Here is a 23,049-nt window from a genome sequence, read left to right on the forward strand (position 1 = left end):
AGAAATAACGGGCTGGAGAGATGATTCAGTTGTTATGGGCATTTGCTGCTCTTCCAGAGGACCCGAGTTTAATTCCCAGCACTCACATCAAGTAGTTCACAATTTCACAGAACTACAGCTACAAGGGATCTGATTCCATCTTCTGGACTCTGTGGTTACCAGCACTCACATGTGCAGTTGCATAGCCACACAGAACATACACATGCATACCAAACTTTTTTTTAAAGTCTTTAGAAAAGAAAAGAAAGACAAGGAAGTTAGAAGGGCTAGATGAATGACATGGTACATGCATGAAATGCCAGTACTCCGGAGGTAGAGGCAGAATAGGAGGTAGAAGACCATCTGGTCTACAAAGTGAGATTCTATATTAAACAATAAAAAAAAAAAAAAAAAAAAAAGGACTGGGAGCAAATAGGCAGGCCCCTGGGAACAGAAAGGGTAATGTAAGTCAATAGCAAGGGACAACAGAACAAATGGTCACATTTTTTTTCCCTATTCGGCTAAAAACGGTAAGTCATCACAAGGCATTATTAAAACAAAAATACTTAAGGATGCTTCATTTCAAACATAGACTTCTCTCATTTACTGAAAAAAATTACCTTCCAGGAGTAATAACCCCAAACCAACATTAGAAGTGCTTTCTCTTTCTGCTCCAGTAGCTGTCCACTTAAGTCTGTTCCTCTTGGCCTCAACTCCTGATTCTCTTGTCCCTCTCTTGGTGGGTGCTCCCCTGAACTGACGGTACTACACTGCCTATTTCCTAGTAGATTCACCTTGATGGCGTCCAACTGCTTATGAGAATATTTAACCATGGCAACTGTCAGCTGCTATTACTCAGGCCTTTTCTCTTCTCCTTAGAGAGCTGAGTCCTCAGCTGGGTACTATTGTCACCCTTTGCTGTTTTATATCTGTCTGTAGCACCTCTGACCACAGGGCTCCATGGGTGCTACTTAATGTGAGTAGGAACACTGGTTTTCACTGTCTCAGAAGTGTACTGAGCAAAGACTTTCTGCATTTCTTGCATGTCTGTCCCACATTTGTCACCAAGGTAAGAACAAAGCCTTTTCCTGACAATGCCTTACCATATTTAATTCCAGTCACTATAAATTTCCATCTATTAGAGGGTTTGAAGTTCTACAAGAGTTCTAAAAATAAGCTGCGCTCATGCTATATGATCAGTTCTTAGCACACCATGCAGTAGGTTTTTGTTCTTATTATTTATTTGTTTTACTATCTTTCTATATGTTCCCACTGGGCATTGAGTCCAGTGATGGCAGGCACTACCTATTTTCCAGCATCAAGTACAGTGTCTGGTACAAAGCACAAAATTCATAAATACAGTTAAGTATTCATGCAGTTAAAAAGCATTGCAGATTATTTGTTGGCAATGGCTAAACTGATGATATATGTGAGCTATTACCCTCTGGTGTGAGTTACACTGTGTACCCCATGCTCTTGTGTGGAGGTCCTAACCCCTGGTACTCAGAAGAGTAATTTTATTTGCAAATAGTCTCTGAAGACTGGTGTTGCTTAGGTGTTGAGTAATCCCCAAAGGCCCAAGTGTTAAAGGTTTGGTCCTTAGAGTGGCACTGCCAGAAGATGCCAAAGATCTTTAAAGGCCTAGGCCAGGGATCTGCAGTCACAGCACTTGGAGGCAGAGACAAGGGAGATCAGGAACACAAGGCTTTCTTTGAATACACTGCAAGTTCAAAGGCTGTATGGGCTATATGAGAAACTGTTTCCAAACAAAAATAACAACAAAAAAGTAGGGACTAGGAGGCTTTAGGTAACTGGGCAAGTATCCTTAAAGGGACTCTGGAGTGCAGTCATTTTAAGCTGACTAGCCACTAAGTAAGCAGCTTGATATACCACATATTCCCTGCCAGAATATACTTCCTCACCACAGGCCCAATGGGCTGACTGGTCATGGAGTGAAATCTCCAAAACCCTGAGCCAAAGAAAATCTTCCCTGTTTTAGCTGGTATATATCAGGAATTCTGTTACTGTCATGGAACATTAACTAACACACAGCTACACTCATGCTAACATAAACTAATACTGGCTTGATATAATCCTAATTCCAACAACTGCTATCATTGACAGGAAAGGGAAACACACACACACACACATACACACACACACACACACAAACACACAGGGAAATACCATGTGAGAACAGTCTGGAATGACTCTACATATCTCTACAAGGCAAAGAAAACACCTAGGGTTACAGGTAGCCACAGGAAGCTATGTGGAAACAAGAAGGATTCCTTCCCTAGAGCCTTTGGAGGGAGCACAGTCCTGACAATATCTTGATTTTAAAAGCAGTCTCTAGAACTAAAAATACACTTTTGTTGTGTCAAACCAGCCAGGTTATGACAGTGTGGAGCACTAATAAACCTCTCAGTGACATGCCAAAATTCAGTGGCTCAGAAATGAAAGGCAAGGCCTTTCCACTATCCATTTTCCCTAGTACATACCAAGAGGAAACTAACAAAATACAACTTTCCACACAGCCATCTTAAAGAAAAATGTTCTTTACTGACTACATTTTGTAGATATTATTTTAATATGTGTTACATTTGTTTATACTATGGAACATTTGTTTAATGATGCAAAGATGTGTTGCATTCTTTTATGTTGCATTTGTTTAACTCTGTGAAGCTGTGTTACTTTGCCTGTCTAAAACAACTCATGGCCTAATAAAGAGCTGAACAGCCAATAGCAAGGCAAGAGAAAGGAGAGGTGGGGCTGGCAGGCATCCAGAATAAACAGAAGGAGAAATCTGGGAGGAAAAGAAAAAAGAGCAAGAGAACAAGGAAAAGAAGACTCTAGGGGCCAGCCACCCAGCCACACAGCCAGCCAAAGAGTAATTAAAGTAAGACATACAAAGTAAGAAAAGGAAAAAGCCCAGAGGTGCTGTAGGATCCTGTATGCTGTGAATATATTTTGTTCTCATTGGTTGATAATAACGCTGTTTGGCCAATAGAGAGGCAGAATAAGGTTTGAAGACAGAGATCAACAAGGATGGAGTCAAGCAGACTCAAGGCAGCTGCCCAAGGAACAAGACCCCAGAGAACCAGTAAGCCAAGGGCAACGTGGCAATGCATAGATTAATAGAAATGGGTTAATTTAAATGTAAGAGCTAGTTAGTAATAAGCCTGAGCCATCAGCCAAACATTTACAATATAAGCCTTTGAGAGATTATTTGGAAGCAGCTGCGGAACTGGGCAGGCAGAGAAACTCAGTTTACACAGAGGCAAAAGGTAGATGGGATAATTTTAAGTTAAGAAAAGCTGGCAAGAAACAAGTCAAGCAAAGGCTGGACATTTATGATTAAGAATAAGCTTCTGTGTGTGATTTATTTGGGAGCTGGGTAGCGGGCCCCCAAAAAGAACAAAAACAACCACCAGCAACATTTAGTGAAAACATCATTTTAAAAGAATCTATGATTGTTGAGGCTAGCCTAGTCTATATAGTAAGTTCTAAGACAGGGAAACATAGTGAGACCCTGTCTCAAAGAACATTAATAACAACAAAAATATATGTGATCAACATGTTATGCTTACAAGAAGGAAAATGACAGAAATGGGTACTCTAAATAGTCCACATTTTCTCCTAAAAGTGTTACTATTCCTTCTTATCTTACAGTTATTTGAACACTGTAAAAGAAAGTAAAGTGTATTTTAGGAATATCAACAATGTTGTCCATTCTTCAGGGTGAACTAGTATTTGGAGGGCAAGGAGTTTTTCATGTTTCTTGTTCAAAATTTTATTACAAAAATATTTCACTTGCAAATATCCATGGTCCAATGGATAATTCCTTTTTAGAATAGTTATCTAGGTAAAAGGGAAACATCTCAAGAAAATAAAAGTAGAAAAAAGGGTAAAAATTATTTGTGAACCAAGTTTCTTTCCTTAACCTGACCAATGGTACAGAATCATGCTGTCTTCTCTATCTATGTAAATGGATCATTTCCCAAGCACATATGTAACTTATAAAAGCTGTTTGTAAAAAATGGGACTTCCAGAGAAAACAAAAATGGCAGTGGATGTATCCACTGTAGAGCTCCAATAAGACACATTTAAAAAGTTGACTCACAAAATTATAAAGAAAAATATCAGAACAGAGCCTCACATCAGAAAACGATGAATCTATGCCCTGTGCTGCTGAGTCTAAGCCAGCAGGCTGCAAGCACAAACGTTGTGCCCAAAAAGCTGTGGGGCTGCAGGCACCAAGGACATGGAGATGTGCCTGCCTCCAGAAGCTCTTGCAGAAACACATCAATACTGAATAGGGCTGGCCGTAGACCCACCAGCCAGCTTGCAGCATGGAGCCTCTGCAGCTGCAGCCCATGCTGACTGCCCTGCTGGGACAGGAGCGTAGCTTGTAAATGATTAGTAAATCATACTGGTGATGCAAAGAAAGGCTCCTCTCAAAACCAGTACATAAATGTGACCTGAGTGAGGGATTTCCATATGTGTGAACCCAAGGAAGTAAATGCATGAAAAGCAGGCAATACTTGCCATGTAAGAGGGAAATACACTGAATATTTTTAATAAAATTTGTATTTTTAAAATTTTCACAATAAAGTTAAAAAGGGGAAAGACATTCCGGATGTTTATTCTTCTGGGGCAGGTGCACAGTTCCTCTCCAGCTGCACTGTCCTCCACAGCCTCTTACGAGAACACTAAGCCTTCCTTCTTACTTCATGGCATTATTTTCCCTTCCAGTTTTGTTTTGTTTTCAGACAGAGCTATCCTGTGTATGCCAGGCTAACCTTGGACTGGCACAAAGTTCCCTGCTCAGCCTCAGTGCTGGATCACAGACCCACACAGGCATACCCAGAAAAACTGAACACTTTGGAAATACAAAGTGTCTTTTCTTCTTTGAGGGCAGTGTGTGGAACCTTCTCATTTCTCTCCCCCTCTCTCTCCCCGCCTCTCTTTCTCTTCCTCCCTTTCTTCTCTTTTTAAATTAATTTATTTATTTATTCTATGTGGTTTTCGCATCATGTATCTTGATCCCACTCATTCCCCATCCCTCAGCATCCACCCTCTGCTCCTGCATCCCCTCCCCCAATAAAACAAAGTTCAAGAGAAAAAGGGAAGAAAATAAAATGAGAAAAATAAAAAGAGGGGAGGAATTAAAAATCTCATGTTGGAAGCTGCAGGGTGACCCAACAAGTCACACTGTATACTCTTTTGTCCATACATCTCTACTTTCAAGTGTTCATTGCAGTCATTGGTCTGGTTCGCATTTCTCTTAATCACGTAGCGCCACCTGCTGGTCATGCCTTGGCATAGTATCAGCATCCACAACACCCAATTTTAGCCTTTAGATTTTTATTTGTTCTATTTGTCAAAAGGAATAGTTCATAACTTTTATTCTCCCCACTCCCCGGCCCAAGGTATTTGAAACTAAACAGGAAAGTACTTATTTAGGATAAAACAATATGCAATTACAGTAAAAACTAACTGGACTCTAAAAAAATCTGAAAAAAACACGTAGGACATCAGCAACCTTATTTTCTGTTTTAAAACCTCTATTCCATTACCCCAGGAATATTTTACTGTTCTTCTACTCTTCATAGCTATTTAGACAAAAATTATCAGACAAAAACTTAGTGATGCTGTGAAATCCATGATGTAAGTAAAAAAATCTAAAGACTCTGAAATGCTCAGGTGTCAATACTGAAGAAATTTGCTCCCGTGCAGATACTGCTGAACAGTGCATTTCTCAGGGCAAAGGGAATGAGAAGGAAAGACACCCCCCAATGATGGTCTGGACAAGTGCTTGTGTAATTTTCCTACAGGATGTGTCACCAAAGCATTCCCCTCATCTTTTGTGTTTAAAAGTCAACATTTCTTTTATTCAGCTTATAAGATAATGTTGACATTCTATGTATGCAGAAAAGTGATTAAAAAGAAACAGATGATATGGATAGAGAACATTTATCAGATTTAATAAATAAAAAATAACAACGTCTACTGTACTTGGGTACTAGTGATCAATGTTCTTTTGGATATACTGAACATTAAATGTCATACTAACACATATAGTCACTGCTCTCAAATACAACTTTTTCAAAATACCTAAAAACAGGAATGAAGTTTTAATACATACAAGTAAAGATTATCTTAAAATACAATTTAGTTTATGTCATGCACAACTCCCCAAATGACAGAAAACAAATTTTCAGTTTAGTATTATAGGTGGTTCTTGTGTCTTTATCAAATTAATAAATTCTTACTACAATGCTAGCTAATACCATCATGATACTACTAGATAGGCATGTATATTTCATGCTTTTCCTGTGTAGTCACAGTAGTTTGGCATACTTTGAAGATGAATTATATAGTGTGCCATAGTTACATACTTACTTTTTTCACTCAACTTACAACTTGGTAACCTAAGTACACACGTGCTTATTACCTCACTCTCCATACATGCCATAAACTGGCTCACAATAATGTCTCTACATGCAATTACTTACCTCAGACCACACTCAAAAGTAAACCTGTTGGACACAGAGTTTGGGTATGTGTACTTTAAGTTGGTATTCAAAACCACACTACAACATAGTTAAGAGTACAAGAGGCTATGGAGCCACTTTGTCTGGGTTCAGTTAGGATTAGAAATCCCAGAAAAAGTCATTTTTCCTTGCCATAATTTCTTTATTTGTAAAGAAGGAAAATAATAGAACTGCTTCACAAAGTTAGGGAATAATATGAAGTGCACATTCTTTTCATAACTATCATCTACACGTTCTCTTTTGTGAATTTTTGGGCATAATTTTCCATTTCATTATGGTAATATTTTTTTCTATTGCTGTATACAATTTTTTGTAATTGAAAAGGTGTCTACCAGGTATTTGGGAACAGGCAGGAAGGAGAGAAACTTTCACCTACACATGGCGCCCAATGGCAACTCCATCCACAAAAAACCTGAGAGAGCTTTAAAAGAGGTTCTAAAACGGAGCCAACAACAGCTTCATAGTTCATGTCTCTCACTGCAGGCTGCAGTACAGAATCACCTAAGAACCATGTCCCTTGACCGCTGCAGGCCTCAGTGGAAACATGCAGGACTCCCAGTCTCTCAGGGGCAGCAGTATAAAGAGGCTTCTCCCAGCCACTGCCTTTAGGCTTGAGAGCACAGCTTCAGACTTAAGAACACAGCTACACTCTACTTAGTACTGCTTCCCAGAGTTGGGGTACGGGGTAAGCGTGACTCTGCTGGTACCTATGCCATGTTGGAAAGCGGAGCGGGGCAGATCCAGCCGCCAAAGCTGCTGCTTTGGTCCTAGCCATACCTGCTTAGGACTTTAAAAACTTTCCTGGTCAGAAAAGGATCACAGATACACAATAAGGACAGATTCAAACAGAAAACCCTCTAAATGAGTTATAGTGTGTTTAAAAATATACATAGGCAGGTTGGGAATTTAGCTCAGTGGTAGAGCGCTTGCCTAGCAAGTGCAAGGCCCTGAGTTCGGTCCTCAGCTGGGGTCAGGGGAGGGGGGGATGGGACAAAAACAAAATATATATATATATATATATATATATATATATATATATATATATATATATAGGCTTAAGAGAGTAAAGAGAAGGTATACAGTCATAAAACAGAAATACATAGTTTTCAAATAATAAAGTCCTTAAAAAGGAAGTAAAGTAATATTTTAAAAAGCCACCTAAAGATAGAAAATACATAGAGAGACTGGACACTGTATGTTATTATGTTTTCTTTGAACTGTTTGACAGATGAGGAAGGAGCAACAGCTGCTAAGAGACATTTGATTATAAATGTTGCTAGATTAACTCAACCTATATATTTTGAAAATTCTTTAACTTCAAAATTTAAGTCAAAAGGTATGTTACTTTGGAGAAGAGGTTATGCTTTTATTTCCACAGGAAATGAGAGGCTGTGGATTCATCCTGTGTTAAGAAAAATCGGATTTGATCGAGGAAGAACCCCTGAAAGGTCTCCGATGGGAACAGATGGCCCAGATGATCCAACATTTCAGAGTACTTTTATTGCAGTTTCCTCTGAGTTCTGCATTCAGAGAGGCTTCAAGCCTGCTGGCTGAGATGATCCAAACTCAAAGACTACTCCAGTCAGGACTTGAACATAATCCTAAATTTTCTCTGGGTCCCCATAAGATTAACAGCAGCTCCAACCAGGAGGAAGTAGTCTAGAAAACTATGCTCACATTCCCAAAAAAAATGGATTATGGATGTTTGTCTTTGTTTAGGGGTTTGGTTACAAATTGTTATTGGTCATAGTCAATTTCTTTCAAAAAGAAGAAAGGGGGATATGATATAGAAATGATGGGAAAAAGGGGATAGATCATTAAATCCACTTTAGTCGAAAAAATAACTCCTAATTTTACATCAGTATGATTTTAGTTTATTGATATAAATTTAAAGTTAATTTTGTTACACTGTATATTTCTACTCTTGTTTAGGGTATTATGTTTATGCAGCTCATTTAAAAATGTAATATATAATTAAGAAATACAGATTAATGGTCATCTATAGTAGCAAACTTATAGTCATGTTAGGTATGTTTTCAAGGTCATACAGAGATATATTTCAGATAGACAGACAATCTTCAAAAACCTACAGAATATGGCATTTAAAATGTTTTAAGAATTTAGACTTTCTCGACAGTGAGATACATCTGCTCCTTGCAGCACCAGTTACTTAAAAGAGAATGATGGGCATCAAAAAAACTCCATATGGAGTTTGTTTTCTTTATGGCAAAAGCTAGCCATGTGGGCAAAAAAAAGTGTTCTTGCCTTGACTGCTGACAGTGAGCTGTACAAATTGAACAAGCAGGACACACACACACAAAAAAAAAAACTAACTGCAGAACTTTGCCAAGATAAGGTGGGACAGTCCTGCAAAAATCCTGCTTCACAGATAAGTCTGTCAGATATGCTAGGCCTGTAGGCCGAAGATTGATGCCACATCATTGCAGAATAACTTTGGGTGACTGTCCAGGCAGCCTGATGTTCTTGTCATTAGCTAACATTACGTCCTTCTGGGGTCTTTGATGGAGTTGAAGACGAAATAGTTATAATTATAGTTTTCCTTAGTTATAAAGAAAGTAAATTAGATACAAAACTCACCACAATAAAATAGATAATTAAGTATTTTCACTGATTTTTGTCCAATGCAAATAGACTGGACACTGTTACTGTAATTCTTAACTGTTTTTGTTGTATTTAGCTTTACTATATTAAGATCAAAACCTTCCTTTTTAATTAGACAAACAGGGGGAAATGCTGTTAGATAATGCTCTTGTACACTGTAAAGATTTGTCACTCAAATTGGTTTAATAAAATGCTGATTGGCCAGCAGCCAGGCAAGAAGTATAGGCAGGGTGATCAAACTAAGAATGCTGGGAAGAAGAAGGGTAGAGTCAGGAGTCACCAGTCAGATGCAAACGAAGCAAAATGAGAATGTTGTTTTGAGAAAAGGTACCAAGCCAAAGTGGCTACACACAGATAAGAATTATGGATTGCATGGGAATAGGAAGAAGCAAAGTGCTAGAGAGGTCCCCAGAAATCCACAAAGATACCTCCATGATAGACTACTGGCAATGGTAGAGAGAAAGCCCAAGCTGACCTACTCTGGTGATCAGATGGCCGAACAGTCTAACTGTCATGATAGAACTCTCATCCAGTGACTGATGGAGGCAGATGCAGAAATCCATAGCCTAAACCCAGGTGGAGCTCCAGAAGTCCAATCGGCGTGAGAGAGGAGGGATTATATGAGCAAGAGATATTGAGACCATGATTGGAAAAAGCATAAGGACAAATAGCCAAACTAGTGGAAACACATGAACTGTGAACCAATAGCTGAGAAGCCCCCATTGAACTGGACCAGGCCCTCTGAATAAGTAGACAGTTGATTAGCTTGAACTGTTTAGGAGGCCCCCAGGCAGTAGGATCGGGACCTGTCCTTAGTGCATGGACTGGCTTTTTGGAACCTAGGGCCTATGCTGAGACATTTTGCTCAGCCTTGGTGTAGTGAGGAGGGGACTGGACCTGCCTCAACTGAATGTACCAGGCTGGGCTGACTCCCTAGGGGAGACCTTGCCTTGGAGGAGGTAGGAATGGGAGGTGGGTTTGGAGGGGGAAGGCTGGAGGGTGGGAGGAGGGAGGACAGGGGAATCCATGGCTGATATATAAAATTAAATTAAATATAAAATAAAAATATTTTTTTTAAAAAGAATTATGGGTTAATTTAAGTGTAAGAGCTAGTTAGTAATAAGCTTGAGCAACCAGCCAAGCATTTATAACTAATAATAAGCCTCTGAGTCAATTATTTCGGAAGCAGCTGCTGAGCATTTGGGAACAGGCAAGTAGGAGAGAAACTTCCACCAACACATGTGGGGGTGGGGTAGGGACAGAGGTCAATCTCAAGATGCCATCTTTTTTCTTTTTTTAAGACAAGGTTTCTCACTGGAAGAACTCTGAAAGATATCTGACCACCAAGCCCCAGGAATCTGCCTGTCTCCAACTCCACAGTGCTGAAAGTGCAAACACGCAAGACCATAACTAGCCTTTTCCTTTTTTCTATTTTTTAACATAAGTTCTGGAAATTAAACTCAGATCCTCAGACTTAAACAATAAGCACTCTATTGCCTGAGCTATTTTCCTGACCTGATGCATAAAATTCTCTATAGATCATAAATTATGATGCTTGTTATATAGTCTATAAATGTTTCCTCCAAAGCAGAAAAAAATGTAATCTTTATGGTTCTTTTTTTATCTAATACAACATTTAATTCTGATATATTCAAATTATCTTTTTCTTATGACATATTTTGTTTTATTCATGGGAATCACACTTTTGCTTTTGAGAAGCATTTTATTTCATTTTCAATCAATGTGGAATTTAATTTATGACTGGCATAAGGTGGAGGACCTGGCCATATTTTTTCCAGTGCAAAGGTAATGTGCTGTGTGTAAGTCTTCACTCCCTCTGCCCCTGATCTTTAATGCCATCTGTAATCAAAACCAAATATCACATAGGTATCAACCCCTTTATATACTACCAAGTCAGTCTGCATAATTGCATGCTATATTTGCACCAATATTGCTTCATAAGTAGCTTTAGAATGCATTTCCTGTCTAGTAAATTAGCTTATCTTGTTCTTCCTCAGTATTAGTTAAACTATTCTTGAAAATCTCTCTCTATAAAACTTGAGAATCATCTTGAACCACATGAAAAATTATTATTCTGTAGTTAGATTTTAGGATAGTGTTAATATTTTATGAAATTTAACAATATTAGTCAATATTTATATTTTATTATAGACTAAAGTAAATTTTGTAGCTTTTTCCACAATGCACATTTTCCATTATATTATGTTTTACTTTTACTCTGAATGGTATCCTTTATCCTGTTTCATATTCTACTTGGTTAGTATCAAAGATTACAAAGGCTTTTTTTCTAATTTCTTTCTTTAGATGATAGCCTCAATATGCTGTTTCTCAGTTCAAACTCATGAAATTGAGCAATATATGCATATGATTTTTTTTTTTTTAAACTATTTTTTTTAAAGATTTATTTATTTATTATGTATACAGTGTTCTGTCTGCACATATCCCTGCAGGCCAGAAGAGGGCACCAGATTTCACTACAGATGGTTGTGAGCCACCATGTGGTTGCTGGGAATTGAACTCAGGACCTTTGGAAGAGCAAGCAGTGCTCTTAACCTCTGAGCCATCTCTCCAGCCCCGCATATGATTTTTAAAAATCAAGCAAACAAATAAAATACAACTTGATAACTTTGTGTGATTTTTGTTTACTTTGTTTTTTTTTTGTTGTTTTTGTTTTTTTGTCTTATTGAAGATTTTGGTTTGTTTTGAATTTTGGGGGTGTGTGGTTTGAATAGGTATGGCCCCCATAGACTTGTGTGTTTAAATGTTTGGTCCATAGGGAAATGGCACTATTAAGAAGTGTGGCCTTGTTGGAGAAAGTGTGTCACTGTGAAGGAGGGCTTTGTGGTCTTCTATGCTCAAACTATGCCCAGTGTGGCACATAGTCGATTCTGCTACCTGCAGATCAAGATACAGAAGTCTCAGCTCCTTCTCCAGCACCATGTCTGCCTACATACCACCATGACAATAATGGACTAAATTTCTGAAACTAAGCCATCTCCAGTTAAATGTTTTCATTTATAAGAGTTTCCATGGTAATGGTGTCTCTTCCCAATAGAAACTCTAACTAAGGGGGGGGGGGGTGTTGATTTGTTGTTGTTTGTTTGTTTTTTAAGAGAAATAACATGAAGTTGTGTGGGTAAGGAGGTGGAGAGAATCTAAGAGAAGTTGGGGGAGGGAAAAGAATATGATCAAAATAATGTCCAAAAAAAATTTTATACAAAAAAAAAATGTTAAGCAAACAGAACTGCATAAGTATAACAAGAAAATATTCCTTCTGTTTTTCAGTTCACCAATCCAGAGGGACAAAACATTTTGACCTGCTTGCTTTAAACTATTCTAGTAGCTTTCTCTACATGTATTCTTAACACTAAGTCATGATTCATCACCCAACACACTCTCTGTTGACCTGTTGCTGCCTCTAGACCTCCTTTCCCCTCAGAGGTCATCTCACTGCTTGTACTTCCTTTGTTAGCCATCGTGGTACTGCCGTAGTCTACTATCTAAACCTCTGTCTTACTCACTCAGTAGACAGAATCCTCTGTGTAATAGTTTATGACGTCAATATGACTACCACACTTTATGTTTCCTTTCCCCTCAGCCATCCAACTGATAACTATACAGTATATTTTCAAGGGTGGTTACATTTACATCCTATTCTGTAATTACAATTAATTCTTCCCTGCTTTGCCTAGATTGACTCTAAAAGCTGAAAACCAGTATTTACATTAGTATAACTAAAATTTAAATGCTGTTCATTGACTAGCAAAGTTTTGTGCTATGATTAAATTTTTCTCATCTATTCCATCAAGTTTTGATCCATGTGACAATGTAGAATCACTTTTCTCACACTCTTAGCAACTGTTCAAAATCATAAAGAGTAAGTTTTCCTGTATACCATGCTGTTGGTAATCTCCTCCCAGCTTTCCTCTCACTCTACTAAATTCATTTCTTTCACTACAGCTCTACTCACCCACTATTCTAATTTAGAAGAATTGCCTCTTGTTCAATTTATCTTTAAAGTTTAGTTTTTATTTTTCTTCCTTTAAGAAATATTTATTAAGTGTGTGTGTGTGTGTGTGTGTGTGTGTGTGTGTGTGTATGTGTGCCTGCATGAGTTTCTGTGCACCATACGTATGCGAGTGTCCACGGTAGCCAGAAAAGGGTTCTCAGTGCCCTAAAACTGGAGTTACAGGGACCTGCCAGCTGTCTGATGTGGGTGCTGGGGACATGATGCAGGTCTTGTACAGGAGCTAAAAGTACTCTCAATTGCTGAGCCATCTCTCCAGCCCCTCCTTCCTTCTTTTAATACATCCTGTCCTATTTTTTCATTTTGCAAAGTGAGCATTAGTTTTACGAATTTAACAGTTTCGTAAATATTTCTGGGGATTTTTAACACGTTGAGGTTCTATTCCTTGAATTATGTATCTTGAAGAGTCATTTGCATTTTAACTTCTTTGGTTTTTCTGGCAACACTGAAGACTTCAAGTAAGTGATTTTTAGCCAGACAGGTCTGGAGACGGTTCTCATCATTTTGCTCCAAGCAGATACGCCACTGGTTGGGCCAAGCCCCCAAATGATACTAAGCAATGTCTATATAAATATAGATAGCAACATTCAGGCAGGAGTTGAACATCAAAGTAATACTTAGCATTAGAAACTAAGCCAAGTGGAAGAAGGCAAAACGTACATTTATGCCCTTGAAGAAGATTCTATTCTTGACCAGTCTTTCTAGAGAGGTAGATTCAAGCTTCAGAGTCCCCTGCCTAAAGAATGGAGCCACCTACAGTGAGTGAATGTACCTATTCCAATTAAAATAATCAAGTTAGCCGGGCGGTGGTGGCACACGCCTTTAATCCCAGCACTCGGGAGGCAGAGCCAGGCGGATCTCTGTGAGTTCGAGGCCAGCCTGGGCTACAGAGTGAGTTCCAGGAAAGGTGCAAAGCTACACAGAGAAACCCTGTCTCGGAAAAAAAAAAAAAATCAAGTTAATACCCCACAGAAATGCCCACTGGTCAGTCAGATCCAGCTAATCCCTATTCCCAGCTGATTCTAGATTGTGTCAAGATAACAATTAAAACTAACAAATACAGTGCTCAGTCATTAAGTGTTTCTTGAAAAAAAGATAAGCACTATACAAAAACACAAACACTTAAATACATACTGGTTGCTATACATTGCTATATTTGTGTCATCTGGGGGCCTAGTCTAACCAACTGCTCACTAACCTGGGACAAAAGTGACCAGCCAAGCCTGCAGACCTGCCAGTCTAAAAATATTCACTTGCTGAAAGCATATATCTTTAAAAATAAAATGAAAAATTAAATCTTCAAGATCCATATGAATGCATATATATGTGCACACACACACACACACACACACACACACACACACACACACACACAAAACAAGCATACTACCACATTATTTAAAGCTTTCTGGTTTATGAAGACCACAACTGTATTCTGTAACTTGCCAAAGGTAATTCCAATGAGATAATGATGATGATGACCACTCCAAAAAATCATTTACTGACGTTCCTAAAACTCCTATAACCTTAATGTATTTTAATCAGATGTACGTAAAACACTTCTGAATATGCACCTCCAAGAGGCTGAAAAAACCTGCTGAGCCCACACATACAGTTATAAAGAGCAAGGTGGAGGATTCAGATCTGCCCTTTCTTTGTTCAGGAAAAATACATCTCTGAGATCTAGAACAACAAATCCAGGTGCCGCTCAAAGTGGCTCTAACATTTGCTCACTGGTGGAGCCAAGGTTTCTCCAAACACCACACCTGGCCTGTCCCTGTCACTGTCTACACTCTCCAGGACTTCTACATATGAATGTTCTCTATCACCGTCTTCACTGTGATGCTCCAACACCTTCAGTACCCACCCAGACTGACATCTAAGGCCCCATGTGTAACTAAAGAGCTGGCATCTTCATAAGTAAAGTGAACTCACCAGGCCATCCTTCTGTAAAGCCATTAGTGTGTCCCTATCTCCATTTCCTCCTCCAGCCATTCGGAGGTATAAACATGTTTGGCTCATTAGCAAAAGTAGCAGAAGAGGACTTCTGTTTGGCATCTGTCTTACTACACACAAAAATGACAATGTTTATACATAAATTAATCTATCTCATTGGCATCAAGCTCAAGCAACATTTTTTTTTCCTCCAAGTTAATAAAAAATATTTAAGACTTACTTAAATGGTGTAAACAAAAATGGTAAAGTAGCTGCTTTTTTCTGAGTCATCTTCACCTGGGAACCAAGCATGAAAATACATATTATATTACAAATGAGAAAAAATACTGAATTTCATTCTGAAATATAAATATCAGTTAAAATGGCTCTTTGGGGAATGATTAACTTCTTTGGAAATAAATGGGATTTTCTGTTATTATATTGTATTGTTTCATAAATATTTAAAGAAAATTTTAAATAATACTTTACTATCTCAGTAAGCTGAGAATTAAGTACATCACTCTTGCAAAAATAGTGTACCGTAATGTAATTACAACAATTCTTCCTTAACTCTTCGAAGTAAGGCAAAGTTACATTAGAGAATAATCTCTGTAATGCTGTCATCTCTAGTCTAATTCTTTTGGGCATAGTCTAATAAATAAGGACTTGATTTGTAGTCTTTATAAGTATATATGACAATCTTATAGTGGCACTCCTCAAAGGCAGTCTCTAACGACCCATAAAACCTGCATTTCAGAAATAAAAAACTTCATTTTTGTTAAGTTTCAAACCCTGGACAATGGCTGAGGTGCCTATTTAACATATCCAAGTAGGCCTAGCCTCCAGGTTCTCCCAGCATCCCTCAGTCCCTACCTGTTACAGGCTATGGCTGGCATTCTCTGCCCTCTACCCTGAACTCTTCAGCTAGGGGCTGGACTGCCCTTCCCCCAGGCTCTTCCCTATATAATCAAGCCATTTTGGTTACCCATCCCCTTTGTACCTTTGCCCTCTTGGCTGCTGCTGTTTTCCTGGTTTTCCTGTCTCCCCTCTTCCTTCCCCTCCCCCTCTCCTGACATGGCTCAGGGTCATGTCTACTCAGGACTCTACCAGACGCCTCTGGATATGTACTCCTTTTTATCTATAATAAACTTTCTTCCCCACCATACCTACAAGGAGCCATGTCCTTCCCTTTCCTTTTTTCTTTTTTCATTCATTTATGACACTAGGGAAATACTAAAAAGCCAAGATAGTAAGTTATAGAAAATTATTCATTAAAATATAAAATCATATTTTACTTAACACACTTAAAATTTATAGTAGAATTCCTTAGTTTATTTTTTTCACCTTGAACTGTTCAAGAATCTGTACTGCATTGGTAAGCATGCTCTCTGCTTTGAAGAGACCAGTGTTGTTAAGATAATCCACAGGAAGTATTCCCTAAAAAAATGAAATATAACAAGTATTTATAATAACAAGCACTGATGTTCTGATTGTAAAGCAAGCACAACCTGTAAACCCAGCACTTTGGAGGCCAAGGTGTGGATGGCAAGTTCCTGGTCAACCTGAGCTAGAGTGAGATTCTGTTTCAATAAGAGAAAACAAGGAGCTGTAGGTGGTGTTTTCCTGTCCCAACCGCCTGCTCTTCCCAAATAACTGACTCAGAGACTTAGTATAAATTATAAACACTCGGCCAATAGCTCAGGCCAGTTACAAACTAGCTCTTACAACTTAACCCATTTCTATTAATCTATGTGATGCCCGGAGGCTCTTGGCTTTTACCTCTATTCCATTTTGTGTCCAACTCTTTCTCCGTCTGACTGGCGACTCCCTTGACTCTGCCTTCTTCTTCCCATGATTCTCCTAGTTTGGTTGTCCTACCTATAATTCCTGCCTGGCCACTTACTGGCCAGTCAGCTTTTAACTAAATCAATCTGAGTGACAAATCTTCACGGTATAAAAAGGATTATTCCACAGCAAGAAGCGAGAAGATGGCTCAGCAATTAAGAGCACTTGCTGGGGCTGGAGAGATGATACAGTCGCTCAGTGGTTAGAGCACTAGCTGCTCTTCCAGAGGATCTGAGTTCAATTCCTAGCACCCACATGGTGGCTCATGGTGGCTGGTTCATGACCTCTTTTAATTCCAATTCCAAGGGCTCTGACACACTCTTCTGCTTTCTGAGCACCAGGCCGTCAAGTGGTACACAAACACACATCCAAGTGCTAACTGACACATTCATAACATTAAAAAAAAAAATGACTGCATGCTGATCAGTGGTTAAGGGCATTTGCTACTCTTTCACAGGATGAGGACTTAGTTTCCAGCACCCACATGGAGTAGCTTACATGCCTGAACAGGTGAACACACACGAACACACACACACACACACACACACACACACACACACACAAAAAAAAAAAATTAAAAAAAAAAACAAGACAGAAACAAAACAAAGATACACATAAAAATAAATTACTGGATTAAATGACAAAAATTTTAAAAACCATAACTAAAAAAATTAACTTTCTCACAAAGCAAAAATGATGAATTAAATAAACAAATAAGACTAATTAAAGTCAATTAAAATCTAACACTGGCAGATTACTGCTATGATTTGTCCTCAAATGTTCCCTAAGGGCACATGAGTAAAGACTTGGTCCCCAGCCTGGTGCTACCAGAAGGTGACAGAACAATGAAGAGGTGAGACCTAATGAGAGATGACAGAAACTTTGCAGAGGTCATTTGGGTCACTAGGGACACACCCTCTTGTAAGACTGTGGTATCTTGGTCTTTTGTATCTTTGTCACAAGGCAAGCAGTTTTGGTTTTGGTCTACCACAAATTCCTGCCACAATGTGTCACCAGGAACTGAAACCTTTAATGATGTGAGCCAAAAATAAGCTTTTTTTTTATTAAGTTGATTATCTAGGATATTTGTTATAGCAATGGAAAGCTGACTAATACAACTATGTTGGGCATATTGCTATATGCTCAATGAATTAAGTATGTTATACAAAAAGAATAATCTGTAATGGACACAGCTATAATACTTTTTTTCTTTTTTGGGGGGAGAAGGTTTCGAGACAGGGTTTCTCTGTGTAGCTTTGCGCCTTTCCTGGAACTCACTTGGTAGCCCAGGCTGGCCTCAAACTCACAGAGATCCACTTGCCTCTGCCTCCTGAGTGCTGAGATTAAAGGTGTGTGCCACCACCGCCCAGCTCGGACCCATTCTTAACAGAGTTACTACTTCTTGCTGAGGGTCTTCCCCACTGGATGTAATATGGTGGAAGAGTAATCGGAGGCCCTGTCCTCCTCTGTAGACAAGCCAGACAATCTAGGTTTGGTTCCTGAGAGTCAGAGAGCAGCAACACAAGTATGATTTTGTTCCACCCGAGGGATGGTGCCTTGAGCAGCACAGCCATGCCAGGGCTTCTTAATCACCAGAAACCATGTAATTAATCTAGCAAGCCATCAATATATTTTCAATAATTTCCCCTTTAAAAGGCTCAGTTTCTGTTACTTATAATCAAAAATTTATATATTCATCTTGTTACTAGAACAGAAAAAAAATCATCTATTTTTAAAGAAATAAAACATTTAAAGGCAAGCTTTCTTCCATGTTATATGGCATATAATCAATTATGAGGTGTTACCTATTTATATATAGATAAGCAGAAAAGACTATAGTTTTAAATATAACTAAAGACTATAGAGAGGCACATAAAAAGTAGATTTTATTCTCACATGGAGTACTGGCAGTAAGCGTTACTCCTTACCACTGAATTAAGAGGAAAGGGAACTCCAATAAGGGACGCCATCAGTGGTGCAATATCAGCCTAGAAACAGAAGAGTTAAGTTCGAGTATAATTCCGCATGTATAAACCAGCAAACTGTATCCTCTCACACAACTATACTTGGACTATATCATATTTATTATAATCAAAAACCTTTAAACATTTATATACGTTTTATATATCAGTGTCTTTAAATGCTCACTGCTAGAAACAATCGAACTTATGAAAAACTAAATTTGAAAAGTAACCATTAAAGGTCATCAATACAAAACCACATCCAAAAGTACTTGCCCTATGAGCTAAGAACCTGAACACTGTGTGTAAGTTTTTCAGTATCATGCCAAAGCATGCTTTGGTGGTCATAAAAGAATAGCAGTCGACTATCAGGAGAAAGGTGCACAAGCACTGAAGGACTACGCTCATCAGAAGGACGTCTGGCAACAGTGAAGAAAGCAGAGCCCCAAAGGCACTGTGGGCATTTCCTTTCCAGTTCCTCCTTCTCAGAGAGTTTGCTCTGTTTCTGTTGCTATTCTTCGTCTCCTGAGCCTACTGTAATCTGCTTTGACCATTATCACCCACAGACATCTCGCCAAAAGGAAGGTAGGTAACAGATTCTAGTTTCCTAAAGTTAACTGGCTATTCCATCAGTCCTCAGAACTTGTCAAGCAGCAAAATACTTACAAGTTGGAAGAGACAGTTTCAAATCCTGGCTTGCTAGCTCTGAAAGCTCCAGCAAGTTTTTATTAGACTTCCCCAATGCATCAGTTTCCTCACCAGTTAAGTATCTGTTTCTCCCTTACAAAGTGATGCCAGGATTAAATGAAATAAGCTTACAATGTATCTACTACAAAATAACCGTCAATGAAGGGCAGATTCAACTGCTGCTTTGGCCAGGCCTCCCTCTCCTCGGACACTGGGATAAATTCTCTTCTTGGCCCCATTCATACCTGTTGCTATGTTCCCTCTGTTTCACTGGTGCTCCCTTTTAAGTACCTCTCTGTTCTTCATTTAATGGAGGAGTTTGTAAAGATTGTGCCTAGATTTATGCCACTCCCAGAAAACTGGTGGTATTCAAACCCTTCCTGTTCATCCTGAAGCCAGAGAGATTCTTGCACGCACGTGTGCGCGCGCGCGCGCGCGCACACACACACACACACACACACACACACTCCAAGAGCTTCCTCAAGCTTTTGGGATTAAGTCCCCAAGGTGCATCATGCTCTAGCAGACCTGTGCCTAGTTATTTCTGCCTGGCATCTTACAGTCCCAGTGACTCTGAACACGAGCCTTTTCTAACACCCTTCAACATATGAAATGCCTTCTACGCCGAGTTCTGTGCTCATGCTGCCCTTCTCCCTGGAAAGCCCTCCTGCTGCTCTGGCATCATTACTCTTACTTATTCTTCAACCTCAGCTTAATCCTAAATTTCCCGGGAAACCTTTGCTAAGCAGAGTTCACCAGACACATACATCCCATGCTCTCGTGGCTATGGGCCTTTCCTACAGTGTTTTACCTTTCTATCTCACATTTGGTTATACAATGCTTTCACAGCATCAGTTCTCACCTCTACAGTAGAAGCAAGCCAGGTCACAGCTTGTGTTTGCTTTTACTCACAATTACCCACCTTCACACAAGCACAAGTGGGCATTTGAGCATTGGTTGGAGGACTGAACTTGAACTTAGATGTACTTCAGGAATATTACTCAATAGACTGGGGATTCAGAAAACATACTCTATATTCAGTTTCTGACTAAGATCTACTTTTACTACAAATAAAAGATGTTTTTGTATTAGGGTCTTCAAGTAATTTCTAGCCCTTTGACTGATTTTTTTAAATTATAAATTAGTAAATTGATATTTTAATGTTACATATATTTATTTTCTTAAGTATCACGCATTGATTCTAAAAGAAAAAAATTATTTTTATTATGCTCATAGAAACAAGTTTTCAAAGGATAAACATGAAACTGAATCCCCAGATCTTGATTTACTCTCCTTAGTAAGAAAATGTCACCTTGCATATGACCTAGAGACAAGCTACCTGCCACTTTCATAATCACATACCAGTGATGCAAGCCTTCTACAAACAGTGAAGATGCCTGATTCAGTAGCATGTACTCAACAACCTGTACTCAGCATTTACAAATAATATTCAGTCTAGCTTTCTTAAGTTATACGCACATTTTCCTATAACAAAAATCTATAGATATATAATTTATACTCTTGTCAGTGTTTCTATTGCATTAGCAAGGATGTTTTTAGGTTAAAATACAGTAAAAAGTAAAATATATATTAATAAAAGAAACAGTAACTGAGAAAAAGGAAAGAAACTCCTCAGAGTGGTTTTAGTGTACTTCTGCTTAATCTAAGCAGTGCAACCATTACAGGAAATCAAAAAAAGCATGTAAATTTCAATTTACATAATGTCTTAGTTAGGGTTTCTATTGCTGCGACTAAAACATCATGACCAAAAAGCAAGTTGGGGAGGGAAGGGTTTATTTGGCTTACATTTCAGCATTGCTGTTCATCACTGAAGGAAGTTAGGACAGGAACTCAAACAGGGCAGAATACAAGAGGCAGGACCTGATGCAGAGGCCATGGAGGGGAGCTGCTTACTGGCTTGCTTCCTATGGCTTGCTCAGCTCACCTTCTTATAGAACCCAGGACCAGCAGCCCAGGGATGGCACCATCCACTATAGGCTGGGCCCTCCCCCATTGATCACTAATTGAGAAAATGCCTTACAGCTGGATCTCATGGAGGCATTTCCTCAACTGAGGCTCTTTCCTCTGATGACCCACAAAACCAGCCAGCACACACAACAACTCCCTACGTTACTAGGAAGGAAGCTTTGGGGTGGAAGGTGTAGAGTATACACATGTATTTGGAGGAATGCATGCAGGCATAGTGGCGCTCAGAGGAGGACTTGGGGTGTCTTCCTTTGGTCTCCATCTTACATTTTGAGATAGGATCTCTCACTGAACCACAAACTTACTGTCTGCTAAGCAGGCTGACTGTTCAGTAAGCTCCTGGGTTCCGCCCATTTTCACCTCCCAACACTAAGGTTACAAGGCCCATGAAGCCATGCAGGGATTTATATTCAGGTCTTACTTTCTTAACAAGAACTCTTGCTCACCTGAGCCCCTGGAAGGAGTCCTTTATCTTCAATTGAGAGTTTAAAACGTTATTTATTATTGTGTGCATGATGGAGGCTGGGAGAGGAGTGTGCTTGCCACAGCATGCATGTGGAGACTGGAAAACAACTTTGTAGAATCAGCTTATTTCTGCCAACCTTAAGTTCTGGGGATTGAACTCAGGTAGTCAGATTTATGTGTCAAGCACTTTACCCACTTGGCCATTTCAACAACCCACTTGAATTTTTTTGTTTTTTGTTTTTGTTTTAATTGGCACAAGATTAGTTAGGCCAAAGCACTTGTTAAGTAGTCAACTTAACAGAAATATGTCAGAAAAATTTTTGCTACTACCACTATTATTATTACTGCCTATTTTTGCATATTTTTCTCTAATTTTTTTTATAGGGAATAACATAATTAAATTTAAATAGATACCTGATTCACATCTCGCCTCTTCCAGTTCTCCAATCTCCATTCTGAAAGACATAGATATAAAACATGATGTTAAGATTTTTAACAAGAACAAATCATCTTATTCTCAGGCGTGCCGGACACTACATATAAAGGGTAAGTATTGGAAAACTCTTAAACCAAACATGAAAAAAAAGAAAGAACTGAACTGAAAAAAGCAGAGGGATATTTCTAAAGGGTTTTTAAAAGGAAAACTGAAAAGTAAACCTTTAGTATTTTCTGTGATTTATTAAGCCTTTTAACATGTTCACTTGGAAATATAATACTCAAAACATGCACAGAAACAGAAGGAAGGCCAAGCCTGATGGCGACTGCCAGCAAGGTCACCACTCCCTCACCACAGCTGTCTGCAGTTACAGAGGCAGGTGGACAGCACAAGAGCAAACACACCCTCCCTCCCCTTTTCAACTGTAGATGTGATGCTCTTATGATCACTAACCCGGAATTTTAAAACAGTATATTAAGTTACTATTAAAACTCCCTTCATGGGGTAGATCTACTTCAGCTTTTGAGG

At 38.9% G+C, this 23,049-nt stretch overlaps 1 protein-coding gene across 1 annotated transcript in view; it reads right to left on the reverse strand.

Annotated features, from left to right (window-relative positions):
* The window catches only part of Pign (phosphatidylinositol glycan anchor biosynthesis class N), a 138,541-nt gene that overhangs the window by 103,522 nt on the left and 11,970 nt on the right, over positions 1 to 23,049 (reverse strand). Inside the window, exons 9-12 of the mRNA XM_059280406.1 lie at positions 22,500 to 22,540; positions 18,915 to 18,974; positions 16,486 to 16,578; positions 15,383 to 15,438 (exon numbers count right to left, since the gene is read on the reverse strand). Coding sequence (XP_059136389.1) covers positions 15,383 to 15,438; positions 16,486 to 16,578; positions 18,915 to 18,974; positions 22,500 to 22,540 — 250 coding nt within the window. The remainder of the gene's footprint in view (positions 1 to 15,382; positions 15,439 to 16,485; positions 16,579 to 18,914; positions 18,975 to 22,499; positions 22,541 to 23,049) is intronic.

Source organism: Peromyscus eremicus, chromosome 15 (genome assembly GCF_949786415.1).
Source record: "Peromyscus eremicus chromosome 15, PerEre_H2_v1, whole genome shotgun sequence".
Taxonomy (NCBI): Eukaryota; Metazoa; Chordata; class Mammalia; order Rodentia; family Cricetidae; genus Peromyscus; species Peromyscus eremicus.